The sequence below is a fragment of the Lontra canadensis genome, unplaced genomic scaffold, assembly GCF_010015895.1.
Source record: "Lontra canadensis isolate GAN:19392208 unplaced genomic scaffold, GSC_riverotter_1.0 scaffold1, whole genome shotgun sequence".
Classification (NCBI taxonomy): Eukaryota; Metazoa; Chordata; class Mammalia; order Carnivora; family Mustelidae; genus Lontra; species Lontra canadensis.
The window spans coordinates 34,639,878-34,655,440 of NW_022630995.1; the positions used below are offsets into that span (position 1 = coordinate 34,639,878).

The 15,563-nt window shown below is 39.7% G+C and overlaps 1 protein-coding gene across 2 annotated transcripts in view; it reads left to right on the forward strand.

Annotated features, from left to right (window-relative positions):
* Positions 1-14,777, forward strand: part of PDS5A (PDS5 cohesin associated factor A) — a 135,305-nt gene extending 120,528 nt beyond the window's left edge. For both annotated transcript variants that reach the window (XM_032852985.1, XM_032852994.1), the window contains exons 29-33: positions 1,444-1,506; positions 2,222-2,367; positions 3,800-3,908; positions 6,286-6,638; positions 14,731-14,777. In XM_032852985.1, the coding sequence (XP_032708876.1) occupies positions 1,444-1,506; positions 2,222-2,367; positions 3,800-3,908; positions 6,286-6,638; positions 14,731-14,734 (675 nt within the window). In that variant the 3' untranslated portion in view covers positions 14,735-14,777. The remainder of the gene's footprint in view (positions 1-1,443; positions 1,507-2,221; positions 2,368-3,799; positions 3,909-6,285; positions 6,639-14,730) is intronic.
* The last annotated feature ends 786 nt before the right edge of the window (positions 14,778-15,563 follow it).

A 15,563-nucleotide genomic window follows, 5' to 3' on the forward strand; every position in this document is an offset into this window, starting at 1 on the left:
ATCAGGGAGATCATATGATAATTGTCTTTCTCTGATTGACTTACTTCACTTAGCATAATGCCCTCTAGTTCTATCCATGTAGTTGGAAATGGTAGGATTTCAGGTGTTTTGATGGCTGCATAGTATTCCATTGTATATATACACAACATCATCTTTATCTTGTTGATGGTTTGGCTATTGTGGACGTTGCTGCTATAAACATTCGGGTGCACGTGCCCCTTCGGATCACTACATTTGTACCTATAGGGTAAATACCGAGCAGTGTGATTGCTGGGTCATAGGGTAGCTCTGTTTTCAGCTTTTTGAGGAACCTCCATACTGAAGAACTAGGTGTTTGGGTTTTTTTGTTTTTGTTTTTGTTTTTTCCCCCCAATAAGCAGCTTTCCTCATTTCCTTTTCTGATATGTTGCTTTTAATCTGGTATAAATTTAACACTAGGAAACTAAGCATATTGAGATAATGAGCCTAGTGAGGCTACAGTATGTCTTGATGGATAAAGTGAATGAACGTTGGTACCCAGGCTTTGTAACATTGATTTAAGCTGCACAAAAGCCTTTGTGGGGGGAAAAAAAGATAGAGCTGTGCCTGGCACACATGCTAAAACTGTTATGTCTTTATAGGCACACATAAACCATCTTTTCTTCCCTAGGACACCAGTTTGAAAGTAAACTTAATAAAACAAAAATAATTTTTTAAGTGAGGGTACTTAAAAAATTAATAAACTTCTTGGTCATAGTCAATCACTTGACTTATATGACGTCATTGTGGTTCCCATGGGTGCTGTTCCCCAGATATTTTACAGAAGCATCAAAGTACTCTTAGGTTTCATGTAGGTCAGACTTTCAAGACATGAGTGTCCACATCAGGTTTAATTCATTGATGAACTGTTAAACATCACTGCCGCCAGAGAACACTACAGCTCACTTGATTATATCTTGGCGGTGTATTCACTTACGTGATGTGGATAGTCTTACAGTTGTAAGAAACACAGTACTTTCAATGAAAGTGACCGTTTTTTTTCAATGAGAATAATTTTCTTGAAATCCATTGTGGAGTGATTTTAGTGAATATTAAGTGTTTAATATATGCACTGTACCATTTTGAATGCTTTGGGAATGAAGTAGGTTTTACAGTAGAGTAGAGAAAGTAGCTCAGTGAATAACCTGGAGACTGTTTGCCCTGAACTATATGAAAAAGTAGGAATGTGTTTTATTTAAAATGTGATTTAAGTAATTGAACTCTGATATTTGCCAAGTCTTATGTGCCATTGAGTTAAAGCCGGAGTTGATGACATGGTTCCTTAAATATGCTTTATTTGAGGAATTAATATGTATCCTGGCCCAAATGTAATTGTTATTGTAATGCACAGTGCCTGAAAAGTCTTGTTTGGACAGTGAAAATACACTTGTTCACTTGATTTTTTTTTTTTTTTTTTTTTGGTAGGATTTCTGTAATGACAAGAGTTACATTTCAGAAGAGACCAGAGTACTTCTGTTAACAGGAAAGGTATTATGTACTAGATAATTTGGAAATCTTTGTCTCATGTATATATTATTTCTGCTGTTCTTAGAAATAACTTTTAAATGTCCCATGGAATTTATAGTTCCTGATTCTTAAGGACCGTATCGTGGATTGTAGCATCTTGTTCTCGGGCTTTTTTCTGCCCTAAGTGACTCTTGAATTACGATCATGTGTTCTCATAAGTAGTAGTAGGCTTCAAATTACTCAGAATCCACAAAGCAGATTTTCTTGCAAAATGGTATAATGAATTTAGATATGTAAGATTTAAAAAAAGAAATAATTTTAAAGTATTAATGAGTTAGATAATTTATATTCTATAAAAGTACTATGACATCTAAAAGCAACAGAAATTTAATTTTTGATAAAAATAAGTGTCTAAACTGTTATTATATACTTGTAATTGTTTATTTGTACAACATTATATCTTATGTATTTTGCTGTGTGTTTCAGGGGTGCTTTTTATTTTGATTGAACAGTAGGAAATAATTAAATACTGCCTATTTAAGTAGAAGTAATACTTCTGACTTGTATTCAGATGAACCCAATTTTACAAAATTTATCATTTCTAATAAATTTAGAATTAAACTTTCCAAAGTAACAGTTTCTTGGCTTAGGCTAAACAGTATCTTTTACATGTGTCGAAATTTATATGAATTCCTACAGTAAGGTATAAAATAACATGCATATGTGTAATTTTTAGCCAAAACCTGCTGGAGTACTAGGTGCAGTAAACAAGCCTTTATCAGCAACGGGAAGGAAACCATATGTTAGAAGCACCGGAGCTGAGACTGGAAGCAACATTAATGTAAATTCAGAGCTAAACCCTTCAACCGGAAACCGATCAAGGCAATGTTTTTCCTCCACTTGTCTTTGTTACTATCACTCTCTACTTGTTTCATATTTTATTTTTACCTAAAGCACTAGATCACAAAAACAGACTTTAGGAAACATTTTGGCATAAAATAGTAGTGCTGACTTTTAGTATAATTAATGATGGAAATTCAGAGTACACAATTAAATTTTGAACCCATGTAACATTCCAAGTGTGTAAAAAAGTAAATGGAACAGAAATGGAAAATAATTTCCCTTTTTTTTCTTTTTTTTAAGATTTTCTTTATCTGAAAGAGAGAGAGTGTGAGAATGAGAGAGAGATCACAGGGAAGGTTAAGGGGAGAAGCAGACTCTGCGCTGAGCAGGGAGCCCGATAGGGGGCTCGATCCCAGAACCCCAGGATCATGACCTGAGCTGAAGGCAGATGCTTAACCAACTGAGCCACCCAAGTGCCCCAAATTTAAGAATATCTAATATATGTTACAACGAATTTACATAGAAATGCCTATATAAAAAAAATCGAACACTTGGGAAAACTATGATCATAAAACTCTTAAATTGAATTTATATGCATTTTAATTTTAACTCAAAATTAGTATAGCATGAGTTAAGGTAAATTGTTACAACATTTCTACTTATAAGAATATTCCATGTTTATTTTAACATATCAGGTCTTTACCATGTTAGCTGCATAAAACTGCATAAAAATTTCTACCTGACCTTATTCTTATCAACACTAAATATGGAAGCTTTTATAGATTTTTATTCTTACTCATGAAATTTTAACTATAAACTCAGTTGGCTTGTTTTAAACACATTCCTAGCAGTAGAACCCCAAAATATAAAATAAAATAACATGGAACGTCTGTGGTTTACAGAAATGGTGGGTCTCAAAACTCCTCCCCTACGACCTCTTCTTCCAGCCCTCTTCCTTGCAGAGCATAACAATACAGACTGGAGGGGCGCCTGGCGGGCTCAGTGGAACACGCAGTTCTTGATCTCAGGGTTTGGAGTTCGAGCCCCACTTTGGGCCTAGAGGTTACTTAAAAATAAAAATCTTAAAAAAAAATTAAAAACTTACACACTAGAGACAACACAACTATGCACTGTTCATAATACACTGATCACTGTATTTTTACTTTGTTTAAGGGTTTCCTCCCCCCAAGAGAAATTCTTAGAATAGTTGTATGATTTTGTTTCTAAACAGCTATCTGTCTGTTGGTTTTAGGCAGTCATTTGTGTCTTACATTAGTAAGGTTAAAGAGAATCAGTAACACGATACAATACAGCAGTGGTCTATAACCACAGAAGATCAGAATTTTGCTAATGTTGCGTCATTTGGCTGGGCTTCTAAATTAGCCTATGCTTGTTTCCTCATTGCTTAGTCAAAGGGTAGGCACTCTGTCCGTGTGAAATAAAGAAGCTTTGGTTTATTTTTCTTCAACAGGGAACAGAGTTCAGAGGCAGTAGAAACTGGAGTTAGTGAAAATGAAGAGAACCCTGTGAGAATTATTTCTGTCACACCTGTGAAGAATATTGACCCGGTAAAGAATAAGGTAAATTTTTAAAATTTAACAAATGGATTTCTCGCAGAGATTATCGGTTTCATGGTAGACGTTAACGCAGCCCCCACTTGACCAGTGACTGTGGACTCCGCCTTCTCGGTTGGCGCACTCCGCCTCTTGCCGTGCTTTCACTGCGCCTCCTGTGTCCTTCTGCTGCACCGCTGCGCGCAGAACTGGAAAGACTAGGAATTCAGTTTTGGAGAGCTTTCAAAGTTTATTGACTCCTATAAGGGATGTGTATGCTGTTTTTATTTCTGTTATATTTTTTTAAAGTTAAATTTACGAGTAACCTTTTAAAATGTACTTGAGTTTTTGTTTAATGGCTACATTCTTTATTGCGGACCTTATAACTATGGCACCCGATTTTCTTAACAGTACTGTGGCAGGAGAAAAACAACGGTAAGAATCAGACCTGAGTCTCCGTCCCGGCTCTGCCACTCATTGGCTGTGTGTTTACTTAGACAGATTGCTTGACTTCTCTAAGCTTCTGTTTATCTGTAGAATGAAACCGGTCATTTACCTCAGTAGCAATGGCATGGGAATACTATCACCTCTTTTCCTACAGAATCATAGTCTCAGCATATTTATCTTTTTATTGCCCAGCATATATTTACAATACTCATCAAATGTTCTAGGAGTTGCCTTGGGGGACATAAACTACAAGACGGTACAGTTATCCCACAGGAGCTGAACTCTGCATACTCATTATGTGAATTCAAACTGAACCGAAGAGGATACTTTTTTAGTCAGTCTTTCACTATTCAGCCTCTTGCTTTGTGTTATCTGAAGTTCGGTATGTGCGTAGACTCAGATAACAGGGAGCCTCTCACTGCCAAAACTCTTGGAATTCAGAAACCAGTAGACTTGAATATTGTGGGATTCTTGTATAGAGTTAAACAGTCTTGATGTAAACAAACTTAGATGCAATAATGCATATTGCCACAGACATTCATTTAAACATACTTAACTTGTAGAAAGGGGTGGTACGAGAGATAAAAATGTTTATCTGGCACAAAGAACTATAATTTTTCTAGCCTGTGATCTAAAATGCTATGTAAGATATAAATTGATGTTATATGTCGGTTATACTTTAATAAAGGATAAATGGGATATTTAAATTCTAATTTTTGAGAAGCCAAAATGTTAATTTATGATCAATCTATAATATTATTCCAAACCCTTATTTTAACTTTTTCATTCTTCCAAAGAATTTTTTTAAGAATTTTTTTTATTTTTTGTTTTTTGTTTTTTTTATAGATTCCATTAATTTATTTGAGAGAGAGAAAGTGAGCACAAACAGGGTGAGGGGCTCAGGGAGCCTGATGTGGGGCTCGATCCCAGCACCCTGGGATCATGACCTGAGCTGAAGGCAGACACTTAAACAACTGAACCACCCAGGCACCCTTCCAAAGAATGTTTTAACAAATTTCGGTACGGCTCTGAACACACAGAAGTTATATTTTGACAAAACTTAATCATCTCTCAGTCAGGTCTTCCATAAGTTAATGTTGTCATTTCTTTCCAAAGTCTGAATCCTCAGTCTTCTAGGCTCAAAAAACTGTCCCGTTGGTATACTAAAGGAAGAGAAAGATCTAAGAGAATGTTTCTTGCTGACCAATTTTTCAAAGAGATTAATGCATAAACCAATTTACTATGTGTATAAAAATAATCCAGCAAACTAGATATGGGTGTTTACAAATCAGGACATTCTTGAGGCGCCTGGGTAGCTCAGTCAGTTAAGCATCCGACTCTTGATTTTGGCTCAGGTCAAGATCTCGGAGTTGGGATGTCAAGCCCCACACTGGACTCTGTGCTGGATGTGGAACCTGCTTAAGATTCTCTCTCCCTTTGCTACTGCCCCGCTCCATCTCTAAAGGGAAAAAAAGTCAGGACATACTCTCCTGTTATTTACTGTGTGAGGGAGATTGGATTGTAATATGAGTGAAGGAAGTGGTTAAAAGAAGCAAGACCGAGCCCATGGATTCAGGCAAGAGGTGCCGCCTTTGTTGTCCGGAAGGAGTCTTCTCTTTCCTCGTGCCCGTGGCTAACCAACGGGTTTCTTCTTTCATTTGCCTTTTAATGAGTTCTTCAAGCATATGCACAGGTACATAATATGCATAAATGTGTAAATGCAGTCACGTGCATGATTTTTAATGCAGTCTTTGTTCCTTTTAAAAAGTAACGTATTACTTTTTTTCTTGTCTTACCATTTTTACGTGTATATACGCATAAACTTAACTTCCTTAAGGAGTTCATTAGAAGCCTTGGAATTCCCGGTCCTTGCGAATACTTTCAAAATAATTCATTCCAGTACAGATCTTGATATTTAAGGAATTTATGTTTATAGACTTATTTTGTGCTCTTTCAGGAGATCATTTCTGATCAGACCACCCAGGGCAACATCAGCAGTGACCGAGGAAAGAAAAGAAATGTCGCAGCAGCTGGCGCAGAGAACATCCAGCAAAAAACAGATGAGAAAGTAGATGAGTCAGGACCACCTGCCCCTTCCAAAGCCAGGAGAGGACGCCGACCCAAGTCTGAATCTCAGGGCAACGCAACCAAAAATGACGACATAAACAAACCTCTGGGCAAAGGAAGAAAGAGAGCGGCGGTCGGTCAGGACAGCCCCGGGGGTCTGGAAGCCGGTAATGCCAAAGCACCGAAACTGCAAGACGGAGCCAAAAAGGCAGCACCCGCAGAGAGACAGATTGACTTACAAAGGTAACGGGGGCCGTTCTGTCTGGACCGCATTGAGACGTTTTGTTTTCTTTTTAGCGTGTGCCAGGCACCCCCAAAGTCCGAGGCATTTGGGTCTGCAAACAGCCCTTTGTTTCCTGAGTAGGTTATAACGGCGTTGGTTTCGATCTCCTAACCTCCAGGATGCCAGTTTGAAGAGAGATCTTGTTTCTTTTGGTTAATTTTTAATTAGGATATCGTGTTTTGCATTTCTGCTTACTAGCAAGGACAGTACTAAATTTTGCTCAGTATCCTTCACATAGTTACATGGGCTTTCCTTCATGTAAAGGGCTGCCTTTGGGTAGAAAGGTCTCAGGGTGGGGCACCTGGGTGCCTTAGTTATGTGTCTGCCTTCGTCTCAGGTCGTGATCCTGAGGTCTTGGGATCGAGCCCCAAGTCAGACTTGTGCTCAGCGGGGAGCCTGCTTCTTCCCTGCCCTCTGCTGCTTCCCTGCTTCTGCGCTCCTGCTCTTTGTCAAACAGATAAATTCTTTTTTAAAAAGCGGGGGTCTTGGGGCACCTGGGTGGCTCAGTGGGTTAAAGCCTCTGCCTTCGGCTCGGGTCATGATCCCAGGGTCCTGGGATCGAGCCCCGCATTGAGCTCCGGGCTCACCGGGAAGCCTGTTCTCTCTCTCCCACTCTCCCTGCTTGTGTTGCCTCCCTTGCTGTGTTTCTCTCTGTCAGATAAATAAAAATTTTTTAGATCTTAAAAAAGAAAGTATAATAAATAATACCTTCTTCAAAGGACTGTCCTAAGAATTAAATGGATCAATAAATATAAAGCACTTAACCAAGTGCCTTTCACAGAATAAGTGCTCAGTCATTGTTGTAAACATGGTTTGGAATTCTAGTTTCTCTACCCTTTAATACACTTTCCAGTTACACAGAAGTTGAATAGTTTCTTCAAGATGGCCAGAACTTTCTGAAGGGTTTCTAAAATTCTATTCTAGCCGTTCCATTACTACTGATCACCACACACAGGCCACTTGGGCCACCTGACCTGACCTCTCATTCACTGTGCTTTTTTTGTCTTCTAACCCAAATATCCAGGGTACTTACTTGCTCCCTGAAAGTGGTTTCAGTAACCACCAGACCTTGTCTCTGATGAGCGCCTGGTAAAGCTCTCTACTTCTGCTGTACGATGTGCCCCAACATCACCAAACCAACAAAAACAGCTTCCATGCCAGAGACTGCTTAAAAATAGCACTGAGCCTTTTTGAAAATCTAAAAATGTCTTGACTGAAAAACACCTTAGAGTTCTCGAGTATGCTGGCTAGTAAGTCACAGGGGGCAGTGTGTTAGCCAAAACAACAGTTCTGTGATGGTTTCATATTCTCAGTGAAGCTAGGTGGTTGAATGAGATGTACTTGACAGCACTGTACTGGGTTAACTCAGTAGAATAGACCAGATATTTTGCGCACATATTTCAGAAACTTGTGATCGAACTGTCCACTACTAATTTAACAAAACATAGAAGTACATTCTGAAACTTTCTCCTAGGCTTCCTTTTATCTTTTCCTAAACCTGATATACAAGTCTGCCCTTCCATTCTAGCTTTATCACTTAAGCCTGGAATCCTGATGAACTGCTGAGTGCAAGTTCACATAGTCCACCAACTACCGCGCATGATCCCCTCTCGTGTAGAGCTGAATGCCTTGCAGGCACATCCGTATTGCTCCTGGTACTCGTCATCCGTTCTTTCAACGAATACTCAGCTGATAAGAGTGCTGGGCATCGTGCTGGGTGTTGGCGATACAAATGTATCCGAAGTGGAAAGGTTCTTGCCCTTATTTCCCTAGCATGTCAGCTCCAGAAGAAACCAGAAAACTTTCGCATTTGGTCTGCTGAATGATACAGTAAACGTATAGGATTTTTTTTTTTTTTTTTTTTTTTTTTTTTTTAAGATACATTTACTTGACAGAGAGCACAGGCAGGGGAAGCAGCAGAGGGAGAGGGAGGAGCAGGCTTCCCGCTGAGCAGGGAACCTGATGTGGGGTTTGATCCCAGGACCCTGGGATCATGACCCGAGCCGAAGTCAGACACTCAACCAACAGAGCCACCCAGGCACTCTTAGGATTTTCTTAATTACTACATAAAACAGAATGAAATTCCAGCACATCCTATAACATGGATGAACCCTAAGGACATTGTGCTAAGTGAAATGAGCCATACCCCAAAAGACAGATGTCGTTCGATTCACTTTATCTGAGCTACCTAGAGCATCACATTCGTATACACAGTGGAGTGGTGGCCGCCAGGGTGATGAGGGAGTAGTAAGTTCTAGTGTTCGGTGGGTACACAGAGTTTCATTTGGGGAAGAGGAAAACATTGTAGAAATGAATGGCCTTGATTGTACAACACTGTGAATGTACTTAATGCCACTGAATTTTGTACTTAAAAATGGTTAAAGTGGTAAATGTTAAGTCATAAATTTTATTACAACAAAAAAATTGCTACATATGAAAAATGATCTCCAATACTTAGACATAGTATTATGAGCCAGGCTCAATTCTAAGGTCTTTGTTAGTCTATTAAATCCTTAAAACACCTCTTTGTGGTAAGTTCTACCATTATTCCCAGGTCACAAAGAACAGGAAACCCAGGTATAGGGACCCCACATAGCTTTTGGTCTCTGCTTATATAAATACTGGGACCAGGATTAAACCCTCCAGAGTTTGTATCTGCCATGCTAAGTTGTATTTTAAATAAAATTAAGTTTTGATTTTTAAGGCACTACACATGCACACAAAACTGGTATAACAGAGTGCTTTGAAAATACTTCTAGCGGCACCTGGGTGGCTCAGTCTGTTAAGTATCTGCCTTCAGCTCAGGACATGATCCCAGGGTCCTGGGATCAAGACCTGCATGGGGCTCCCTGCTCGTTGGGAAGCCTGCTTCTCCCTCTCCCTCTTCCCTGGCTTGTGTTCCCTCTCTCTCGCTGTCTTTCTGTCAAATAAATAAAAGCTGGGGAAAAAAAAAAAAAGGAAAATACTTCTATACTTTATATTCTTGTGTACCTTAAATAGCTAATGTAGTTCATAAGTGTAATAGTTTCCATAATGGAGTCCATTTGCATTGTTAATTTTTATAACTCTTATGTAAAAAGCTAGTTTAGTTAGTTATTTTTAAGTTTATTTAAGTTATGTCTGTACCCATCATGGGGCTCAAACTTAAGACCTTGCGATCAATAGTCTCATGCTCTTCCCGCGGAGCCAGCCAGGAACCCCTAAAGCTATTTTATTTAAAATAACCACAGGTTAAGCCAAACAGACCAATATCGTCATCTTTTTAACCTCTTCTGGAGTGCATGCAGACAAAAGCCCCTGCTTGTCAGCATCAGGGAGGAATAAACCAAGCAGTAGATCAGCGTTTCTTGGAAGCAGCACACACTTAAAGAGGAAGCGCCCCATGCTAAGAACATTGTCAGACTGATGAACATTGGGTAGAATAATGTGCAGAATATATTTGGGGTGGGGCTCGGCATATTTATTAATAAAATAATAGTAATAATAGGGAAAGGTTGTTAAACATCTATTTGCCTTGCCAGCAGCCAGTATGAAGCAGGTACAAGGCTAGGTTAGAGGTAAGGAGGCCTGAACACACTGTGGGCATTTGGCCGGTGCCACGCAGAGCATGACTTGGGGCCCAGGAGCATCCCTTAGCACCCCAGTGTGCTGGTCCCCCCTGTAGTTTGCCATATTTCGAAACATTTTTTAAGTAACTGAACATTCCTAACTCTGTTTTCCCTCTTAAGATACTGTGTCATGATGTCAAAGATAACGTATAGTTCCACCAAAAGACGGAATAGGCACACCAAGTCAAAAGTTCCTTAGTTGTGATTCAGCTGGTATTTTAACCATCTCAGCTTAAGGACAAATGTTAAATGGTCAAAATCCTGAAGGTACTGGCTTCATTTTTATTTCATGGTGGGACTGTAGCTTCCACCTTCCTACAAGATTAAACCTACTTCTCATTGGGGCGTCTGGCTGGCTCAGTAGAGCGTGCCACTCTTGATCTCGGGTTCTGAGTTCGAGCCCCATGTTGGGCATAGACTTGACTTAAAAGTTAAAAAATAAAAGTAAACATACTTCTCATTTACTACAAGTATTACCTGTGATTGATTTGACATCCCACCTGTATTTGCCTGGGACTGGTGTGGATCCCATACAGATTAAAGCCCATAATTACAGTTCCCAGCGTAGAGCTAATCCAGCGCCTCCAGTCCTGTGTCAGGTCGTCATTAAGATTTCAGGCAGCTGATTGCTAAGAAAAGATAGAGGGTGGCGGGGCTTGAGAGCCATCGAACACTAAATCTGTGAGTGCAGGATGACCCCAGGGTGGTGGCTCGCTTATTGCCCTGGAGTGAGGTCGGGCGCCGAGCCCTAGTGCCTCCCTGTGGCCCCGCGCCGTAACTTCAGACGCCGCTTCAGTCTCTTCCCTAACCTTGCATTGTTCTTCATACCTTTCACTTGACTGATTTGTTACTTGCCAGCTGGTCCGTTCCTGCTCTGGTCACAGGTTTCCACAATAACGTCCAAAAAGACCCCCTCCGCTTGACATTACCCAGTCGGCTTTACTCCGCGTCTTCGCCGGCCCTCTGCGGGCGCGGGTGCTCTCGGCGGCCAGGCCGCACCTCCTGCTAGCACCACCCCTCGCAATCTCGCTCCGTCTTCTGGCTTGATACGTGTAGTACAATTGTGTGATTTTATTATTAGTGAAAACCATTTTGGGGACCCCAGGATATGCCAGCCACAGTCTAGATACTTCTGTACGCCACCCTGTTTAATCCTGCAGCACTCTTCGGTGGGACTCTTGATAAATGGTGGCCTCTAGAGCTGCTCTGATACCACGCCAGCACTTGTAGTGTATAGCGCGCGCTGACCCTCTAGAATTCCTCTTACTCGGTCCTCTTCCTGAGAATATTAGGTCAATAATAATTACTTGTAGTATGATTCCTACTTGTATAATTTATTTATTAATTCAAGGGTGGATACTTTATCCAAAACATGGATAGTATATACAGAAATTTACTGGCCTAGATTTTGCTTCTTTTTTTTTTTTTTTTAAAGATTTTATTTATTTGTCAGAGAGAGAGAGGGAGAGAGAGAGCGAGCACAGGCAGACAGAATGGCAGGCAGAGGCAGAGGGAGAAGCAGGCTCCCTGCAGAGCAAGGAGCCCGATGCGGGACTCGATCCCAGGACGCTGGGATCATGACCTGAGCCGAAGGCAGCTGCTTAACCAACTGAGCCACCCAGGCGTCCCTAGATTTTGCTTCTTTAATCTGGGAGTTGATGCTGAACATTTTACTTGTAAACTTAACTATAGAATTTTTAGATACCCTTGGAATTTTGCAGCAAATATATTATTCCCTCAGCTGTTGCGTGTGTGCGTGCACGTACACACGCATGTTCCAGTAAATGTGCCTGTCTGTATTTTGGGCTATATTTGGAATTGTTACTTGAGAAAATTCCTGGAATTTATCCTATACGTTTATAATAATTAGCCATTTGTTTACTTATGGTCAGGAAACAGTATCTGACAACTGGACAATTAATGTTGGTTTTCTGAGTTTTGGGTGAAGGGTAGATCAGCGTTTCAGTTACTAAGTTTACTTGTTTTTTCTTTGTTTTTGAGCTGTTATCCAGATGGCAAACAGTCCAAACATTTTGCGTTGAAAATGTATTTTTTAGGTCTGTTCATTCTTCAGTATGTTTTGCTTACACTTAAGGCTAAATATTTTTTTAAAGATTTTATTTATTTATTTGACAGTGAGAGAGGGAACACAAGCATGGGGGGTTGGGAGAGGGAGAAGGCGGCTTCCTGCTGAGCAGGGAGCTTGATGCGGGGCTCGATCCCAGGACCCTGGGATCATGACCTGAGCCAAATGCAGATGCTTAATGACTGAGCCACCCAGGCACCCCAGGGCTAAATTCTTCCGCAACGAAGAGACTATCAGGAGATACCAGTGGAGAAAGAGTCCTTAAATTTGGGACTTCTGAAGAAACTAAACATAAAGAAATTATCTATAGGAAAGTAGACTGAAGTTTTCCCTTCTTTGGATGAGTATGTTTTGCTTAGCATGCTTAGTGTAGAAGTGTTGAAGAATCTTGGATTTTTTTTTTTTTTAAGCAAAGAATTTCCTACTTCCTGTGCTCATTTGTGTATTGAGAAAGTTTCCTGTCATTACCTGGGTTCATATCTTAAAATCATAGTAACCCCTAAGTATGTATCTTCATGAGTTACACAACCACTTTGATATGAATACTTTTTCAGTAATAGGTGAATTTTTATCAAAATAGTATGACATTTCTTAGAAGCCAGGTGCTTGGATATGATGACAGTTCACTTTGGGACATAGTATCAAGTGCATGGAATTCTTCCAGTGATCTGGATCATTTAAGTCTGTGAGAGCACCCAGGAAGATACTGAGAACTCAGAGCTGGGAAAGGGAAGCTTCCTGAAGGTGCAGCAGGCAGCTTCTGGAAGATTTTTTGATAGAACATTAAATCTGTTTTATATATTATAACAAATTAAGTCTTCTTAAGAATCTTAATCACTTAGGTTGTTTTTTAAGCACTGTCATCTTAGTAATATGATTCCATAAGATTCCATATGTAGTGGAATACAAGTAAACAACTTCCTTACCTTTCTGCCAAGTTTGGAATTGTTGCAAAGGAGACCCAATTTGAATACTGATATGGCTAAGGAAAGATGGAGAAATGACAGGCCAGGTGGTTAATAATGCCTTGCTTCTACATTGAACAACCACAGGCAGATCTGAATGCCCCTTTTGGAGGCAAAAGAAAACAAATCTAGGAGAGGACAAGCCCAGCATGCTTAGTTTCTCCCACCCCTCGCCTCTCAACTATTAGATAGATGGGTTCTTTCTCCTCCCAAAGAGGAGTTAGGTGAGAGAAGAGAGACCATATCCCCCATGCTCATGCTTCCAGAAATCAGACTGTCTCTCCTTACTGGGGAAATGGGACCAGTGGGGATTTGATGCATCTAAATTTTCCTCGTTTTTTTTGTTTATTTGTTTTGGTTTGGTTTTGGTATACTGAAATGCATGTGTTTGGGGAGACCCTGGGTGGCTCAGTTGGTTGAGTGTCTGACTTCGGCTCAGGTCATGATCTCAGGGTTCTGGAATCCAGCCCCACATCAGGCTCCATGCTCTGTGAGGAGTCTGCTTCTCCCTCTGCACCTACCCCTCCCTCTGCTCAGGCGCTCTCTCTCAAATACATAAATAAAATCTTTTTTTTTTTTTTTTAAGATTTTATTTGAAGAGAGAGAGATCACAAGTAGAGAGAGAGAGAGAGGAGGAAGCAGGCTCCCTGCCTAGCAGAGAGCCCGATGCGGGACTCGATCCCAGGACCCCAAGATCACGACCCGAGCCGAAGGCAGAGGCCTAACCCACCGAGCCACCCAGGCAGCCCCATAAATAAAATCTTTTAAAAAAATAAATAAGATGGATGTGTTTACCTAGTTCGGAAGTCAGAACTTCTTTTGCTGCTTATAAATAGTGCCTAGTAGGGCGCCTGGGTGGCTCAGTTGGTTAGGCAACTGCCTTCGGCTCACGTCATGATCCTGGAGTCCCGGGTTCGAGTCCCGAATCGGGCTCCCGGCTCCACAGGGAGTCTGCTTCTCCCTCTGACCTTCTCCCCTCTCATGCTCTCTCTCACTATCTCTCTCTCAAATAAATAAATAAAATCTAAAAATTTAACAAAAAAAAAAGTTTAAAAAAAGTGCCCAGTAACTTTTTTTCTGTAATACAATTTTAAGATAATACTAATGACAAATTATAGTTATTTCAAATAAATAGCTTTTATTGTTTTGTTATTGTAAGCAAATCTGCTGTTGGGTAGCAGCACCTAATGGCTGAAAATAAAAACTTCTTCATTGGTATTTTGTGTTTATATAGTTTAGAGAAGGATTCCTTAAAACAAGGTCTCAGATGAAAAATGGGAAAATAATTTTGAGATTTTTAGATAATAACTATAGAAATGAAGTAATTCTGGTTTGGTGTGTTTTCCTGTTTATGTCTTTTCTAACTTTGCTTTCTTCTACTCTCCTCCCCAAGGTAAAAAGAAAACTCATTTGCAAAGGGAGAAAATGAAAGCCAAGCAGGCTCCAGCTTCTGCAAAAACTTGGATTCAAAATGTCCCTAAACAGAAGATGAAGTTAACTTCAGAACACACTTTCTGCCTTGAAAACTGAAAGAAACTATTACTTCCTTTTCACATGACCACAAGTCCTTTGATGGAAATGTACAGCAGAAACTCTTGAGAGAGAGGCTAAAGCAACTCTATTCTTCCCTTCCCCTAGACTTTTCTTAGGAAAAGTCAATAATTAAGCAAATTGCTTAACACTTGGTTCCAGTTCCTGCATATCTGGAGTTTAAAGGCATAATTACACCATTGATTTCCATGCTGCAGTTTTTATTTTAAAGAAAGTAACAGGATGTCCTTACACTGACACTGAAAATTCATCAATTTTAGAGCCAGGAATTCCCATGTTATACAGAAAACAAACAAACAAAAAAAAATAGAAGTCTACTGAATTAATTTTTTAGAAGAAAAGAGATCAGATTAAATATTTCTTTGTTTTTCCTTTTGGAAACTTTTATGTATAATTCTTTCTGCCTGCCTACTTTTCTGCAAAAATGAGATGTACAGATTTCAGTTCCCTGCTATGAAAAGTGATGTGGTGGCAATTTTATAAATGTTGCTTTCTGATTTTTATCAGAGTGAGAAAATAATTAAAATTATTATTGATTTCATATCACTTCATATTTTGATTTCCCCTCCATTTTAGTTTAATATAATTTGCAATAAATGTACATATTGTTGTTTGTTTCATAAAGCATATCACTTTAAAATGGTTTTTACTCCTGTGATTATGTTGGAATATTTG